This window comes from Plasmodium falciparum (assembly GCF_000002765.6).
Source record: "Plasmodium falciparum 3D7 genome assembly, chromosome: 9".
Lineage (NCBI taxonomy): Eukaryota > Apicomplexa > Aconoidasida > Haemosporida > Plasmodiidae > Plasmodium > Plasmodium falciparum.
Genome location: NC_004330.2, coordinates 212,501 through 232,500, shown reverse-complemented (window position 1 = coordinate 232,500; position 20,000 = coordinate 212,501). Strand labels below are relative to the sequence as shown.

The 20,000-nt window shown below is 20.1% G+C and overlaps 4 protein-coding genes across 4 annotated transcripts in view; 2 read left to right on the top strand and 2 right to left on the bottom strand.

The window, feature by feature from the left end:
- The window catches only part of PF3D7_0904900 (copper-transporting ATPase), a gene marked incomplete at both ends in the record, with an annotated part of 7,957 nt that extends 331 nt beyond the window's left edge, over window positions 1-7,626 (top strand). Inside the window, 3 exons of the mRNA XM_024473187.1 lie at window positions 1-7,011; window positions 7,133-7,478; window positions 7,608-7,626. The exon at window positions 1-7,011 is cut by the window's left edge and continues 331 nt beyond it. Coding sequence (XP_024328908.1) covers window positions 1-7,011; window positions 7,133-7,478; window positions 7,608-7,626 — 7,376 coding nt within the window. The remainder of the gene's footprint in view (window positions 7,012-7,132; window positions 7,479-7,607) is intronic.
- A 718-nt stretch (window positions 7,627-8,344) lies between these two features.
- On the bottom strand, window positions 8,345-10,230 carry PF3D7_0904800 (replication protein A1, small fragment; the record flags this gene model as incomplete). The annotated part of the gene is made up of 2 exons (XM_001351886.1): window positions 8,345-9,785; window positions 10,217-10,230. 2 exons carry the CDS (start codon window positions 10,228-10,230, stop codon window positions 8,345-8,347), a joined length of 1,455 nt encoding a protein of 484 aa, XP_001351922.1.
- A 2,808-nt stretch (window positions 10,231-13,038) lies between these two features.
- On the top strand, window positions 13,039-13,826 carry PF3D7_0904700 (bacterial histone-like protein; the record flags this gene model as incomplete). The annotated part of the gene is made up of 2 exons (XM_001351885.1): window positions 13,039-13,206; window positions 13,425-13,826. 2 exons carry the CDS (start codon window positions 13,039-13,041, stop codon window positions 13,824-13,826), a joined length of 570 nt encoding a protein of 189 aa, XP_001351921.1.
- Window positions 13,827-14,517: 691 nt separating this feature from the next.
- Window positions 14,518-19,986, bottom strand: PF3D7_0904600 (ubiquitin specific protease, putative; the record flags this gene model as incomplete). Its single annotated transcript, XM_001351884.1, has 2 exons — window positions 14,518-14,610; window positions 14,767-19,986. 2 exons carry the CDS (start codon window positions 19,984-19,986, stop codon window positions 14,518-14,520), a joined length of 5,313 nt encoding a protein of 1,770 aa, XP_001351920.1.
- Window positions 19,987-20,000: the final 14 nt, after the last annotated feature.

Genomic DNA, 20,000 nt, shown 5'->3' with positions numbered 1-20,000 from the left:
ATATTGATAATAATAGTAATAATTGTAATAATTTATATGGTATAAATAATAGAGATAATTATGATAAATTAGATTGTAATGGTAATAATGCAGATAACAATTTTGATCAGATATACGATATGAATAATATGGTGAATAATTATACTTATCCAAATGGTGAAGATCTTTATGAACAGCTTGATAATGCATATGATGATAAAAATTATAAAGACAATTATAAAAATTATGAAACCAATCATCAAAAATGTGAACAGAATTATAAAAATTATGAAGCCATTCATCAAAAATGTGAACAGAATTATAAAAATTATGAAGCCAATCATCAAAAATGTGAACAGAATTATAAAAATTATGAATCCAATCATCAAAATCATGAACAGAATTATAAATCTTATGGAGATAATTATCAAAATTGTAATGTGTCTGAAAAAAATGAAAATATAAATTCTAATTATAATAGCACAAATAATAAAGGAGATTTATATGATATAAATTATTATCCTAATCAAGTTGAAAAGGTTGAAGAATCAGAAGGCGTAGACGAGAATAGGAAAAGTAGTAAATTCAGTGTTTTAAATTTATTTAATAATATTAAAAAATCAAAGGATAAGAAAAAAATGAAGAAAGAAATTAAGAAAGATTATTTAAATGAAGATTATAATAATTTAGATAAGCGCATTTTGTTATCTAATGATATGTATAAAAATGTGGAGAATAAAAACTATAATAATAGTAACGATAATTATAATAGTAATAATAATTATTATTATGATTATAATGAAGAGAAGCTGAAGAAAAAGAATTTTAATTTCAGAGACTATGAAAGTTATAGAGATAAACAAAATATTTACATTTGTGAATTAAAAATTTATAATATGACTTGTGATAATTGTGGGAAAAAAATTATTAACTTTTTAAAAGATAAGAAATTAATTTTAGAAGGAAATAGTTTTGCTACAGACAATAAAATAAAATTAAAAATCGATATCTCATCTGATATTATACACTGTAATAATAATGTAAAAATGTTTGTAAATACAATTATGAATGAAATAAAAGAAAGTGGATTTAATAATGATTTATTAGATCTTTATAAAGATGATAAGAATCGTTGTAATTTATCCGAAATAACATTATACATATACAGAGATGATATAAAAAAATCATATAAGTTATTAAAAGATATTAAAGGTATTAGTAATGTAGAATATGATTTAAAAAAAGAATATATTTACTTTTTATATGACCCTGAACTTGTTGGAATACGTTATATTTTAGAAATTTTAAAGAAAAAAAAAAATGTTGATGCTTATTATGATGAAGATAAAGAAAAATATTTTAGAAGTAGCCAAAATAATGAAACAAATAATACCTGGAAATTAATTGAATTGTCTATTTGTATTATTATAAGTATTATCATTATTGTTTTGAATAAGTATCAAATGAATATGGGTTCTATGAATGGTTTTTATTCCTATACAAAAAAATTGTTCGATAATAGTAATAAAATTGATACGGATAATATCAAACATCCATCTATTTATCACAATATAGGAAATGGTACCCCTGTTGATCAATCGACATTAGATATATATTTTGAAAATGTAACAAAAGGAAAGACTTTAAATGAATATGTTCATAAACAAAGTCGTCGTGATGAAAAAGGAACATTTTTTATTAATTCAAATTTTAAATTTATTAAGAAAAACAAGGATTCCCCTATAAATAGAAAATGGGTAGATGATGATATAAAGAAAGGACAAATTTTAAATGGTAAAAAAAACAAAAGTATAGAATATAATAATACTATTAATATGTTAAATGATCAAATTGATGCAGGTCATTATAATAATCAAGAAGGTCATAAGGACTATCCATTGGATAATGAGAATAATGTGTCTAAATATATAGAATGTACAAATTCAGAAAATAGGAGAAAGAATTATTTATTGAATGAAAAGGATGATGATGATAATAATAAGGAAAAAAATATAAATAATAATGATAATAATAATGATGAAAAAAATGATAATTTTAATAATGACTACAATAAGGATGATTATTATGATGACGAACATTATGATATTATCCCCATTGGTGATTTCAGAAAAAGCGATATATCAGAAAAACATCCAGATAATAAAAAAGGTGATAATACAAAAAATGGATATTCTCGTTTTAGGAAACATATTAATACTAATCTAAAGAACAAGAATAATAAAAATGAGTCCGATGGAGAAGAAGAAAAAGGTAATATAGATGGTATATATATTCTTAAACAAAAGAATCATAAAAAAGATATGATTAAAGGGGAAGAGGAAAATAAAGATAATTTTTCAAAAAAAGAGGAAAAGTCGGATAATGAAAATTCAAATGAAGAAATTGATAAGAATTATAATTATTTGAAAAGAAAAGAAAAGGATCATAACAGTTCAAATGATGAGGATAATATAAATGATAGTGTGTTAAAAGAAAACGTAAAGGAAGAAGAAATACATGAAAGTAGTTCAAATGAACAAAGTGATAGCTATTTGAAAAAAATAGAAAAGAAAGATAATAAAAATATAAGTGTTGACAATAATGAGAATGATAATTTTTTGAAGAAAAAGGAAATGAAGGATGTAAATAATGAAAATGAAGAAAATAGGGAAAGCTCTAGCTTATTGAAGGAAAATAAAAAGAAAGATAATAAAAATATAAGTGTTGAAAATAATGAGAATGATAATTTTTTGAAGAAAAACGAAATGGAGGATCAAAATAATAAACATGTCGGAAGTAATGTAGGTGATATTGTTTTGAAGAAAAATAAAAAGAAAGATAATAAAAACACAAATGACGAAAATAATGAGAATGATAATTTTTTGAAGAAAAAGGAAAAGTTATATAATAATAGTTCAAATGAACAAAATGAAGAGAATGAAAATTTTCTAAAAAAAAAGGAAAATACTGATAATAAAAATACAAATATCCAAGATAAGCAAAATGCTATTTTTTTAAAAAACAAAAAAAAGAAGGATGATAAAAATTCCAAGGAAGAAAATGATGAAAGTGATAACTTTCTGAAGAAGAAAGTAAGAACAGAAGATAAAAATACAAATGGTCAAGATAAGCAAGATGATATTTTTTTAAAAAATAAACAAAATGATAATGTCAAAAGTTCACATGATCAAGATAACCAAAATGATGATACATTTTTGAAGAAAAAAAAAATAAAAGATAAGAATGATAATTCCAATGATGAAGGAAATGTCAGTTCACTAATGTTAAGTAAAAAGGAAGATGAAAATAAATCCAAAAATAAAAAGTGTGATACAAATAATTCAAAAGATAATATAGGTGAAGACAACCTTGGGGTGAGTAAAGAACAAGATGGTAAGGATAGCCAAGATGTTAAAGGTGGTAAGCATGGACAAGATGTTAAAGATGATAAAGATGAACAAGATGTTAAAGGTGGTAAGCATGGACAAGACGTTAAAGATGATAAGGATGAACAAGATGTTAAAGATGGTAAACATGGACAAGATGTTAAAGGTGGTAAGCATGGACAAGATGTTAAAGATGATAAGGATGAACAAGATGTTAAAGATGGTAAACATGGACAAGATGTTAAAGATGATAATGATGAACAAGATGTTAAAGATGATAAGGATGAACAAGATGTTAAAGATGATAAGGATGAACAAGATGTTAAAGATGATAATGATGAACAAGATGTTAAAGATGATAAGGATGAACAAGATGTTAAAGATGATAAGGATGAACAAAATGTTAAAGACGATAAGGAAGACAAAGATATTAAAGGTGGTAAGCATGGACAAGATGTTAAAAATGATAAGCATGGACAAGATGTTAAAAATGTTAAGCATGGAGATGTCGTTAAAGATGGAGAAAATGAAAATGACTCATATGACGAAACAGAAGAAGATAATTTTTTGATGAAGAAAAAAGAAAAAAAAGATGAAAACAGTACAAAGGATGAAAAAGAAAATATAGTTATGCGTAAAAATAAGAATAGTGAAATATCCAATGAAGAAAATAATGCTACTTATGAAAATGAAAATATTTTTATGAATAAAAATAAAAGTTATAATAATTCATATAAAAATGAAGGAAATGATGATTCTCTTTTTTCTTTTAATAATTTATTTTACAAATTAGCTAATTATAGTATTTATTTAGATATGGACACAAAAATTGTTAAAGGTTTATCATTAAGATTATTTTTTATTTTTGTATTAAGTTCTTTTGTATATATATATTATGGATTTAGTTTTGTATTGAATGGATATAAGAATTTAAAGAATAATATGATTAATATGAATGTTTTAATTTCAATTAGTTCCTCTTTTTCGTATTTTTATTCTTTATTACTTTTGTTATTTTGTTTAATTTTTTCTATTGATTTAAATGGTATTCCTTTATATTTTGATTCATCAGCATTGTTGATCTGTATAATGAAATTTGGGTGTGAAATAGAAAATTTTCTAGTTAGCTTTTCCAAAAAAAAAATGGAGGATTTATATGAAAGTACGGCAAAAAATGTATACATACTGGAGAAAAAAAATAGATATTATCAAGACGAGGAAGGAAATTTTAATAGTAATATACCAATAAAAAGTATGTCTAATATAAGTAAGGCGTTTAGTAAAGATAATAATAGCAATAGTATAATAGCAAATAGTCAAATAAATAGTAATGATATTCTTCAATCTGTTGGAAAAGAAAATATAAAAGTTGATACTTTAAAAAATAATCTATCCTTTTCAACTAGTTCCTTTTTTCTATCAAACCAATTTTTATATGATGATGATGAAATAAATAAAATTTTATCACAAGATATGGATATAAATATAAATGATTATAATATAAATAGTTACCCTGTTCAATTTATTCAAAAGAACGACATATTAATATTTTATGAAGGGTCAACATTATTAATTGATGGTATAAAAATTAATAAAGGAATTTCTTGTGTTGATGAAAGTATGATAAGTGGTGAAAAAAATGCTATTAAAAAATATAAAGGAGATAAAGTATATGCTGGTTCAAAATGTGTGGAAGGAGTAGTCATAATATATGTTAAAGATATATCTAAAGGAAATTATATTGAATATGTAAAACAAACGTTAGATGAAATAAATTGTAAGAAAACTAATTTACAATTATATGCGGATAAAATAGCTAGTATTTTTATACCTTTCATCTTAATATTATGTATTGTTGTATTTTTCATTTGGTTTATTTTAACTTTCTTTGATATAGTAAATATAAAAAAAGAGAATTATTTTAAATTAAATCGTTTTCTTTCATGTGTTTTTTTTTCTGTACATTTTTCATTATCTATATTATGTGTGGCATGTCCATGTGCTGTTGGTTTGGCTAGTCCTTTATCGATTGCTATAAGTACTTACATATGCAGTAGTATTGGAATAATTATAAAGAATATTAATATTTTTGAAATTTTCTTAGAATGTAAGCATTTTATATTTGATAAAACAGGTACATTAACAGTAGGCAAACCAGTAGTAAATAAAATATATATTTCAAATAATATTGATTTGTTTATTGATCAATTATTAAAAAATAAATCAGGAAATCATTTATCTGTAAGTTTTAATGATAACAAAAATGCAAAGATGCCTGCTTTGGTTCGTGCAAAAAGTGATGAGAAGAAAGTCAAAAAGATGAATAATAATATGAAAGATAATGTGAATAAGTTATATAGTACTGCTTATTCCATAAATGATCAACCATCAAATGGTTATAATGGATATATGAATAATTTCGATGAACAAGGATTAGAAGGAAACGAAAATATGATGAAAAATAATACGCTAAATTTTGTTGAAAATTTTTCATGTTGTAATAAAAATGTGAGCTTTTACTCTTTCACTACGGAAAAGGAATATTTCAAAATAGAAATTAAAAAAACATCAAGAAACAGAGATAAAGTTAAGAAAAAAAAAAAATACACAAAGAATGAAACAAGAAATAATTATGATGAAAGTTCCTTAAGTGGAGATAAAAATTATCAAAATTATCAAAATTATCAAAATGATCAAAATGACCAAATCGTTTCCAACAGTTGTATGGGTGAAAATAAGTCCATTTTAAATAGCATAGTTTCATTTATTACAGACAAAAATAAAAAAAACAAATATAACAAAATATTAGATAATTCATTAAAGGAACATTTTATTAATAACTCAGATAATTATTTTTCATCAAATGATGATTCATATTATAGTGAAACTACTAGTAATGAAAATGAGCATAACAAATATGATAATATACCAGTATCAAATAATATAATGGATCAGCATGATCATTTACAAAATATGTCTTCACCTTTAGAAGAAGAAAATTCATATATGGAAAAAAGTAGTGATTGGTTATACCTCTTTTTAAGCTTAAGTTTAAATATCGAAAAATATAGTAATCATTTGTTTGCTACCTCTATTAATACATATATAAATAATAATTTTTCTATTAACGAAGTATTTGATGTTAATAATTTAAAGAATGAAAAAAATCAAGGTATTAGTTGTATAATAAATGATCTAACCATAACTATTGGTACTTTATTCTTTTGTTATACTAAATATAAAAATATATATTGTAATAAAGTACCCATTATTGAAGAAAAGCTAACAGTTAAAAGTATGGAAAGACATATTTATTCATGTGATTGTAATGTTCATAAAACATATCAATATTTATATAGCTATTCGAACAGTAAAAAAAATGAAAGCAATAACATAATTTTTATGTGTATTGAAGGAATTGTCGTTGGATTTTTTACTCTAGTAGACAATATTAAACCCGAGGTTTTTGAACTAATCAATTTCTTGAAGAGAGAGAAGAAAAAGGTATATGTCTGTACGGGTGATAATTATATGAATGCTCTTTATATATCTAAAATATTAGGTATAAAAAAGGAAAACGTATCTTCTAATACGTTGCCCTTAGAGAAGGTTCAATTTGTGAAGAAAGTTCAATCAATGAATGACGGTAAGTTGGATCATATAAATCAATAAATAAATAAATAAATAAATATATATATATATATATATATGTATATGTTTATATTATATTACGTTGTTTTATTTTATTTTTTTTTTTATCATTTTAGGAAAAGTTTGTATGATTGGAGATGGAATAAACGACTGTTTTGCCTTAAAAACGGCTGACCTAGGTTTATCCTTATGTACTAGAACTAATGTTGTTATGGACAGTGCTGATGCTTGTATTGTTGATAATAATATAAATGTGATAATAAAATTATTTGAAATAAGTAGAAAAACATTATTAGTAATAAAATTTAATTTCCTCTTTTCTTTTTTTATTAATATATTCTTTATATTATTGGCTAGTGGGGCTTTTTATTCTTTGAATTATGTTTTTTCCCCTTTCCTTTTTACATTCCTAATGTTTTGTAGTTCCATCATAGTTATATTATCATCACTCTCATTAAAATTGTAAGAATATATAAGCTATAAAAATGAAGTATATGCAACAAAAATGATAATGCATATATGTATATATTTATTTATTTATATGTATATAATAAATAATGTTTTTTATTTTACTTTATTTTTAATGTTCAGGCTTCTCAAGAATATATGATGAGTGAATTAATGGTAGTAAATAATATTATATAGAGGAACAAAATATATATAACTGATAATAAAAAGTAGGGAATAAATAATATTTCATTTTCTCAAGTATATTATTAATTTGGTTCAACAACGTAGATACAACATCTGGACATATTCATATATATTTGTGTTGTCTTTTTATTGCTCCTAAATACATATATATATATGTATATATTATTTTAAAAATAAATTTATGTTAATATTAAATAAAGCATAAAAATTTATTTTTGTTTCTCTTTTTTTTTTTTTTTTTTTTTTTTTCAATTTATAATTTTCTATAAAAAAAAAAAATTCAAATAAAAAAAATATTTTAAAAGAAAAGACCAATAGATATTATTTAACATATATATAAAATTAAAAAAAAAAAAAAGAGAGAGTAAAGAAAAAAGAATAAAAATGGTATTATTTATTAGGATAATATATATATATATATATATATATATATATTGTAAAAAAAGAAGAAAAAAAAAAAATAATAAAAAATAGATAAAAAAATATATATATTTTTTAATATTCAAAATTTACAATTTACTATTACAATATTAAGTAGAATTATGATAAAAGGAAAGCATATTTTAGTATTTTTTTAATTTTTTCCACAATATGATACATTTATTATATATACATAACATATATAAATAAAAGTATATGTAAGTATTTATATATATATATATATGATAAAATTATCATAGTTTTTGTTTTTTGGAGTCATTAGTATCATCGTTCAATGACCTTTTAGCTCTATGTGAATTATCATTGTTATTTGCTATAAGTAGTTGTATTTCTGTTAATAAAGAAGTGATATCTGTAGGTTTAAGTGGGAATATTTTCATGGCTGTAAAATTAACTCTTTCTATACCATTATAAGCTTTTTGATTAACTCTAACAACAATTTTATATTCTTTATATAAGAAATCATAATTAAATAAATAGTCTAGTGTATCTTCATCTAGATTTTTTAATTCTTCTGCTTTTTTTCCTAATAAATTATATCCTTCATCTGAAAAGGCTCTTAATATAATAGATCCTGAAAAGTCCATAAATAAGAAATTGAAAGTATAATTATAAAATGGTTTAACATTATTTTCATCACAATTCATACAAGAATAAACAATATTATCTTCTTCTGGATTATCAAATTCATTATCCATATTATTATCATGTCCACTAGATAATAGTTTTTTTTTACATTTCATGCAAGCAGGATAATAAAATCTGTGTTCATTTTCTTTACTTTTCCAATATATTCTTTTAATTCTTCCTATAAGGGTATATGTACCTGATATTTTTGATAGCACATCACTAACATCACTTATGGAATAATGTTTATCTGGAGTTTGTGTAACATCATTAGATAAAATATTTCTCATATTAGTAAATTGTTCATATTTACCACTATTATTATACCACTGTGATATTTTGGCACATTTAGCTTTTAATTCATCATTTAAGTTTTCCATTTTTTCTATAGAACTAGTAACACCAAAAGTACCATTTTTCATATCATTCCAATTTCTTATATTAATATTAGTAAATATATATATTTCATTTTCTACAATTTCTTCTTTTATTAAATTAACGTTAGAATCCCAAAAGGATATTTCAAAAGAATGTTTTGTATCGTCAACTATAATAATATTTTGCTTAGCTATATCATTACCTTGTTTTGTTTTTAAATTACTTACTGTTCCTATATGTTTAACTATACCTATTAAATCAGCTGTAAATGGTGTTTCTTTTGTAGCTATTTTTATATCTCTTAAATTCACTAGAGATATTTTCTTTTGAATCTTTATTTCTCCATCATCTTTCACTTCATGTATTTCACTATCTTCATTAAATGTTAACTCGTATTTATGTTTTACTGTATTATATTTGGGATTTGCTATAGACACTCGACCTTTAGAAAATATATACACTTTCTTTAGTTCAATAACATTAAACCATTTATCTGCTGAACTACCCCAGAACTTACACGATATTGAATCTCCATGTACATCCGTAACGTCTATACTGAAGAAACTGTTATTGTTTTTGAAAGTAGAAAGTTTAGTTTTATTTACTACCTTGGCTTTTATTATCCATTTGCTAACGTATGTAGTAATCTGACTAATACGAAATAATAAGCTGCATAAAAAAAAAAAAAATTAAAAAGAAATTAAAAGGAATTAAACGCAATTAAAAGGAATTAAAACAAATTTATGTTTTTAGAAAAAATTTGGATGCCCAATATTGGATGAAACAATATATGTATATCTTATATCATGCCATATGCATACACACACATATATATATATATATATATATGTATTATCATAAAAACAAGGTAATACTATAAATAGTTTAATCACAAAACATAAACCATGAAATAAAAATAAAATATATATATATATATATATATATATAACAATAAAATATATTTTTATGTATATTTTTATTTTAATTTATTTATTTATTTATTATTTTTTTTTCAACATTTTATTATGGCTATTAAAACAATCTAATTTCATAGCTCTATGTTATTTTCAAATAAAATATATATCTTATTATATACTTACTCGTTCTCACTCATTTTGTACAATTCATTAAGAAGTCTGCGTTATATCTTATATATCTTTAAAATTTTTCAATATAATCAAAACGAAAAATATACATATATATAATATATATATATATAAGGATAATTTTTTTATGGTTTATATATATACATAAATAAATATAATAATATATTATTATCAAATAAAATTTTCAATAATATATTTTAAAAAATAAGAAAAAAAAAAAAAATAAATAAATAAATAAAGAAAAAATATATATACACATAAAAGGGATGAATATATATATTTATAAAATATATAAATAATATATATGTATAATAAAATCATATATATAATATAAACATATATATATAATAAATATTATATATATATAATATATATAATTTATTTTTTTTTTTAATCAAATTATATTATATTACATATATAAAAATGTACCAATTTATTAAATTTTTATTTTTTCCTTTTCTTGTACAATAAAAAAAAAAAGATATTGCCAAAAAAATACTTAAAATCAAATTTTATTAATAATGTTAATAAAGAAAATTATAAAAAAAATATGTATGTAATATTAATATATATTCATTGTGAATATTTCAAGTGTATTATTAATATTTGTACGTAATAATAAAAACATAATCTATATTATAAAAAGTAATAAAAATTAATCTTTATAAATAATATGTATATATTTATATGTTTTTTTTATTATTTTTTTTGTGAAACCTTGAAAATATAAGTAATATAATATATATCATTAAAATTAAAAAAAAAAAAAAAGGAAAAAATATATGTATACATATATATTTATATAGACAAAATTATACACTTTTATTTTTGTTAAACATGAAAAGCATTATTAAAAAATAACATTATCTCATATTATTAATTGAATTCAATAAAATAAAGGAATTTATAAATATGTGAATCAAATAGGAATAATATATTAATTTATTTCTTTTATTGTAATAAAAATTCATATTGAAAAACATATATTAAGAATATTATACATAAGTTATTAATGTGATATATTTGTATATATTAATATGATATGCGACAATTAATACACATAATATTGTGGATATGAAAAAAATTTTATATCAATATTTATTTTATATGTATGCACAAATATTATATAACCAATGTTTTAATAAATATTATATATATATATATATTTATTTATTTATTTGTTTGTTTATTAAGGAAATTATAGAAAGTCAAAATTTTCATTCACATTTTTTTTATAACTTACAATGGTCCTTTTATTTTAAAATAACTTTAGCAATTATTTTATCATACATATATAAATATATACACATAAGTGTTATTTCATGTTGAATACACAATGAATTTTTGTTATATCATTAATATAGCTGAAATATTAAATAATCATAAAATAATAATAATAAAATAACTATAAAAATTAATTACCAAGTCAGTGAGACACGTATATTTTAAATGACGAAAAAATTATTAATTTTTGTAAAATATACATTTATGTGTTAAAAAAAAAAAAAAAAATTTATTTAAAGTCTGATATAATGACAGTTTAATTTATATGTCTTATGGAACATGTAAATATAAATATATATATATATATATATAATTTAAAAATTAATTTTAATGTTACATATTGTAACTCATTTAAATAATATTATATAATATAATGTTCATATATGAAAATTTTTTTATTCCTTTAGCTTGATAAGATATATTTTTTTAAATAATCATTTTTTTTGAATATGATATGTTTTAAAAAATAATTTATTATATTTAATTAAGAATTATGATACAACTTATGTCTTTATAAACATTTTCATTTGACACACATCATATATTTATATTATATGGGCTTTAATTTCAGGTTTAAAAAATTCTTATGTAATTTTAAGAAAAATAATACAACAAAAAAAAAAAAAAAAAATTAAAAAGAAAAAATAATGTGATAAAATAAATATATATTATATAAATAATATAAAGTAATAATAAATATCCAATACACCTTCCAAATATTAATCCAAAAAATATTTTTTTTTAAATAAAAATATAAAAAATATTATATATATATATATATATATATAAGGATTGTTAAAAAAAAAAAAAAAAGAGGAAAAAAATAGTATTTAATAAAAATGCATATATAAATGAATAAACGCTTTTTTAAATGTGTAATAAGTATAATATTATATTTGAGATATATGAGAAAATATATATACATTTTTATATGTAATTTCTTTTAATATATTTTATATTACACTTTTAGTTGAACTCTTACACTTACACGAATTTTACAGATTAAAATGAATATTATTTTCACGTTTCCAAATTAAAAATATATATATATATATATATATATATATAAATATTAAAAACATTACATACATAATATTATTTTTTTTTTATTATTATATTTTATTTATTTATTTTTTTTTTTTTTGGTATTTTACATATTCAAATAAATACACTTTATTCTAAAATAATTAAAGAGAAAAAAAAATTTTCTTTTTTTTTTTTTTATAATAAAATTATTTTTATAACAGTTTATTTAATTACCATTCATAATGATATAAGATTCATATATTTTCATTTAATTTTTTTTTTTTCATTTTGCTTTTTTTTTATGTAATTATCACAAATTACCCATTTGTGATTAAAATGAATACTAATATATAATACATATATAATTTTTTTTTTTTTTTTTCTTTTTCTTTTTCTTTTTCTTTTTTATAAGAAAAAATATTTATTGATCATATATTTTATATACAAAATATATATTAATTTTTCTTTTTATTTTTTTTTTTTTGGAATAATCTCTATTTAATAAAATGTATGTAATATTATATTGTGTCCTTTTTTTATTTCAAGTTGTTTATTCACGTCGAGCTTTTATCAATGTTCATAAGAATAATATAATCAATAATAAACTGAGCGTTAACAATCCTTACAATAAAAATGCGTTATATCAAAGTTCTTCTAAAATACCCATGTCACAGGTTAACATAAAAGAAAGAAAAAAGAAATAAAATAAATTTATTTGAAGATTATGTATATTTTATTTTTACTTCTTATGATGTTTATACATATATGTATATATGTATGTATATATGTATATATTTATGTATATATGTATATATTTATGTATGTATATTTGTCTTAATCACTCATTATTTATTTTATTTTATTTTATTTTTTTACCACATTAACTGTTCAGGCGATTACAAAGAAGCAAATAATAGAAGAAGTTTCAATGGAAACTAAAGAAAACAAAAAGACTGTTGAAAAGATAATGAATGGGATATTTGATAATATATATAAACATTTAGAGAATAATGAAAAGATATATATACACAAATTTGGAATGTTTTATAATATTTTTAGAAAGAAAAGATGTATAAAAAATTTGAGAACTAAAGAAGATATTGAAATAGAAAGTAGTCACATGCCTCATTTTAAATTTTCAAAAGTTTTTAAGGAGTTAATAAAACAAAATGTAAAGGTTAAAAAAGGAAAAGGAGTTAGTACCAATGATCATGATTTGGATGAGGATGATATGAATATGGATAATATTAATGAAAGCTTTAAGGAAAATGTAAATGAAAAGTTAATTTATTAAAAAAAATAAAATTACACACATAAATAAATAAATATATATATAAAGAAATCCTTGTTTTTTTATTTTTTTTTATTAAACATCTTGTTTTATCGAAAAAATATACATATATATATATATATATATTTTTTTTTTCATTCTTTTTTTTTTTTTTGAATGTTATAATTTTTTTTCTTTGTGTGTTAATGTTTTATATAAGTATATAAAATTACACACTATTTTTTTTCAAGTAAATATTATTATATGACATATATGTATATATAATATGTATTGTATACATATATATATATATATATATATATTTTCATGCTCGAATGCATATCAATTTTTTTTTTTTTTTTTTTTTTTTTAAAGTTAATATAATTATTAATCCAGTTGTTTTTAGAAAACTATTCAATCATACATATATATGTATGTATATATATATATATATATATATATTTTAAAGAATATATTTTTTACTTGCTTTTTTCTCTTGATTATTCTATAAAATCAATTTTTAATAAAAAAATAAAAAAATAAAATAACGGAAATTATTTTGAAGGGGGTAAAAGTTTAAAATATACATCATAAAGAAATAAAAAACTATCCAAAATTTAAGTTATTTTTTAAAATAAAAAAATAAAGTATATATATATATATATGTTTGTATTTGTTTATAACATATATCTGAAAAAAAAAAAAAAATTTTGAATTATTGACTCTGATAAAAAAGGCAATAAGCTTTAGCCGATTCAACTTCTTCAACATCAACAGAGGTTACCGTGCTATCATCAAATTTGTACCACTATAATGGATAAAAAAAGAAAACATAAAAATAATATGTATATATATATATATATATATATATATATATATATATAGATAAAATATCACTATGTACGAAAAAAATATTATATATGTATGTATTCATTTTTATATTGTTATTTATTTTTTTTCTTACCACGTTGACACCATTCGAATGTTTCCTTTTCGTATAACAAATGTAATGACCACAATTCGAATTCAACCCTCGGTGCACTATTACTCCACATAGATTATATTTTTTGATGGGTTCAATGAATTGATTATCTTTTTTTTTGAGAACATTTTCAATAGTAAAATCAGCCATATCAAATTTTATTGGCTTGTCGATTTTTGATCCATCTTCTTGTAATCTAATTAAATGTATAATTAGAATATTTGGTTGTTTGTAAACACATGAATATTTAAACATTTTCTTACATTTACATTTTTCACAAGTAGAATTGACTTCTTCTTTTTTAAAATATTCTATTAAATTATCATTTATGTTATTTTCTGGATTTTTTTTAAAAACATTTACACTTAGGTTATAAACTGGTTGATATATGTAATTAACATATTCACATTGTGAGCATGTAATTTTTTCTTCTATTAAACCTAAAAATAAATCTGATATAATAGATTGTTCTTTTTTTAAATAATAATCTATTTGATTATTTTTATCAACTGACTCATCAATTACTTTCACCATATTGTGTATAAAGTCAAATACAAGAAGAAGAAATTCATGACAATCTTGTTGTTCGTTATATTCAAATAAGTAAGAATATTTATCATTTAAAAGATTTAATAATTTATTAACACATAATACTTTACCTTTATTATGCATTTTACTTAATTGAAATAATTTAAAAGAAAATGTTAATAACAGACATTCATCCTTTTTTTTATTATTGTTATTATTACTTCCAAAAATATTGAAAGGTATACTATTGGTAAAGAAATTTTTATTTATAAAAGATGAATTCATATTTTCATTTTCATCACTTGACATATTAACATTTTTATATTTTACAGTTACATAATTATGTAATGTATATATTAGTTTGAAAAAAACTGATAAACACTGCATAACTACATTGATATAACATGTGGTAGAGTAATTAATAATACCAGCAGGTTGTTCTTTTGTCATAATAGAAGTATGATAATTTAGGGATGATTCATTATCTCTTTTAAAATTATTATTATTATTATTATTATTATTATTATTATTACTATTAATAATAATAATATTATTATTATTATTATTATTATTACTGTTATTATTTGGTACTAACAAGTTTTTTAAATTATCATTATCATTATTATTAAAAATGTTATATTTAGAAATATCATTCTCGTTATATAAACTATTATTTCCACCACTGCTACTACTACTACAACTATTATGTAAGCTGCTACTGTTTGTATTTGTGATGTTACTAGAATAAACACTCTGATCATCATCGTCATCATCTTTCTTATTATTATTATTAGATATATTATTTTTATGGTTCTTTTGTTTATTAAAGACAGAAATGAGGTTACATCTTTGTTGTGGATCCATACTATTATTGTTTGTTTCATCCATTTCCATGTTATCTTCCACATCATTTTTATTTTCGTGATTATTTGATTTCAAATCACCTTGTTTTACATCAATATCATCTAATTTTTTTTTCATTATATGATTTTTTTTCTTTTGATCTTTTTTATGATTTTCCAAATTGGTAATGTTGTCTTCTTCATTTATATTATTTGTATTCTTAACATTTTGTTCATTTCCTTTTATAGTACATCCGTTTTGAATAGTACTACTATTATTATTTTTTAGATTATGATTTTTATTTTGTATATTATTCAAGTGTGTGTTATCTAAAATATTATTTATTTTTTCTGTGACCTGTTGTTCACCACAATTCGATGAACATACTCTATTATTCGTTGTATTATTTTGTGCGTTTTTTATATGTTTCCTCTTTTTTACTACATCATCTAAATTTTCGATACTATCATAATATATTTTCTTTTCATTCCTATTGTTATTACTTTCATTTTTATTATTATTCTTATTATTATTATTATTATCATTTTCGTATTCATAAATAGAACCCCTCTCTGTATTACCATCCGTAGTTCCTTTGGACTGACTTTCAGTAGTTGTTAGATAACCATTACTTGAAATTTTTTCATTATCATTATTATATTCTTCACACGATTTATATATATCATTACCATTGGAAGAATTACAAGGGATCGAATTTTTTTTATTACTACTTGAATTATATGATTTATTAAAATTATTTATATTCATTTCGTTGGCACTTATATTTGGACTAAGATATATATTTCTATCATTAATTTTATTTATATCTTCTTCATTCTTTTTTAAATCATCAATAACATTATTTATATTTCTATTATTATATGAATCATTATATATAATATTATTATTTTCTTCAAACTCTCTTTTAAGTTCATATATTTCTACACTTCCATTCAAGTTACCCTTACATTTGTTTTCATCATCTTTTTCATTCTCCTTCTTTTTATTATTTGTTGTTTTATTTTTCTTATCTTCTTCTTTATTTATATTATTATTATTATTATCGCTTGTGTTATCATCCTTATTATTATTATTATGGTTATTGTTGTTATTGTTGTTATTATTATTGTTATTATTGTTATTATTATTGTTATTATTGTTATTGTTGTTGTTATTATTTCTACTATTATTATTATTATTATTATTATTGTTGTTGTTGTTATTATTATTATTATTATTGTTCTTGTTATTATTATTGTTGTTGTTTCTATTATAATTTCTTCTCGTACTATTCGTGCTGTTACTCTTTTTTATATTCGATCGTTGAGATTTATTACAATTTATGAACATTTTACTATTATCAACATTTTCATTATTATACATATTATCATTCCTGTCCATATTTTCGTTGTTGTCTACATTTTCGTTGCTGTCTACATTTTCGTTGTTGTCTACATTTTCGTTGCTGTCTACATTTTCGTTGCTGTCTACATTTTCGTTGCTGTCTACATTTCCATTATTATCCACATTTTCATTATTATCCGTATTAATATCCAATTTATAACTGTTAGGAAAACCCCTTGACAAATTATGCGGATTATTTAAAAGATAATCAGCATCAAAATTATCCAATGAAATATACTCAGTTTGATTCATATTTGAGCTGATATGCGAATTAGCACATATTTTATCATTTTCCAATAAAAACAATTTTTGTGTATTCAACTTATCATTATGTTTAGCATTAATTATATTATACATATTACTACTATCACTAGAAAAATTTTCATCGTTTGAAATAAGAATATTTTGTTTATTATTACTATTTTTATTTTTTATTTTTTTTATTTCATCTAGAATTTCTTTATTAATATGTTTATCATCATATTCAATATAAAGGATGATATTTTTTTCTTGTTCTTTTAAATTATAAAATTGTAAAAGTTCATGATAATTATGAGCACACATTTTTTTTTCATTGGTTTCTTCTAAAATGTAATCATGTGTATATTTATCATTATCATTATAATATTCATTTTTATATAATGTATGTTCATTTCCTTTGGGTTCATTATATATAAATTTTGTATGGTCTATATAATTAAATAAGGAAAATAAATTTTTTATATATCTTGATTCTAATAAATACATAATATTATTATTCATTATATCATTAGAAGATATGGGTATAAATGTATTATATATATTATTAGATATTCTTTTTATACATGGTCCTCCATTATATAAAAATTGTAGAAATCTCCACATGTATTTATTTGTACATATATAATCTTTTCCTTCTTTTAAGTTTTTTTTTAAACATTGTTTTTTTAAATATATATTATCATTCATATTTTTGTCATCAGAAAAAACATAATTACTTTCTGATATATTATAATTTTTGAAAATCTCATCATGTGTATATTCGTATAATTCCCAATTAGAAATCGAACCAGGGAAATCATTAGATTCATTGTTAATGAATTTCTTTAATTTATTAAACCATTCAAGATGTATAATATAATAATAATCATTAGTATCATTTGAAAATTTTATATTAATATACTTTTGATAAAAATATTGTTGTATTCTTTTTAAAAATATTAAATTTTTATTTATGTGATATAATAATTTATTGTTGTTTGTTTTTTGCATATACCAGTTGTATGTATCTTTTTGTGAATTATCATACTGTTCATTTGTTGCATCATCAACATTGTCATATATTATTTGACAACATGGAGGAATATCAATAGATATGTTTGTTGATTCTTCGTTTGCTTTCATATGTATATTTTGTTCTTCATAATATTCGATATGATCCTTTTCCTTCACTCCTTTTTTTGATAATATATTTTCTGAATATTCATCATATATTAAATTATTATATAATTCATTAATAATCTTATTAGAATTGGACATATATATATTTTTTTTTTTTATATATTCCTCCATATCTTTTTCTAAACGTGTATCATCTTTTATATTACAATGATCACTCGTTATATTCTCTTCTGTATTTGTATTATCATAATTAACCGTTGAATTTATATTATTATTTTTTTTTTCTTTTATATCATCTTTTGAAATATTATTACTATTATCATTTAATGGTCTATTATAATTTTCCGCATGACAATTTTTTATATAGGTCCCTTTTTTTTTTTTTAAATTAGAATTACTATTTATATTTTCTTGAAAGTTTTCATTTATATGATTATAATCTTTTTTATTTAAATTGTTAATATTGTTTAAATTGTTTAAATCGTTTACATTGTTTATATTGTTTACATTGTTTATATTGTCTACATTGTTTATATTGTTTATATTTACAATATTGTTATTATTATTATTATTTTCTATAATAGTTGTAGAATTTTTTATTTTATCATTTAATTCAATATCGTCAATATGTTTTATATTACAACGTGTGTGTTTTGTATTAGTTTCTTGGCTAGCTAACATATTATTTTTTACTATATTTTTAGGATAATAATTATTTGTATATTCCTCATTATTATTGTTATTGTTATCATTACTGTTTGTATAATCTTGATTAATGTTTATAAAATCATGTTGTCCTATATCCTTTACAAAATTTACGGCTGAATTACTTGACGGGACATTTTTATTATTTTGTATGATATTATCATTTTTTTTTAAATCACTTAATATATATTTATTGTTTGATATTAACACACTGTTATTAAATTCATTTATATTTTGAAACTCCTTTAGTTCACATATTTTTTTTCCTTTTTTTGTCATATTATCTTTACTTATAACTTTATTATTAATGTTTTCTATAATGAATTTTTTGTCTTTTATCATTATATGAAAAAAAG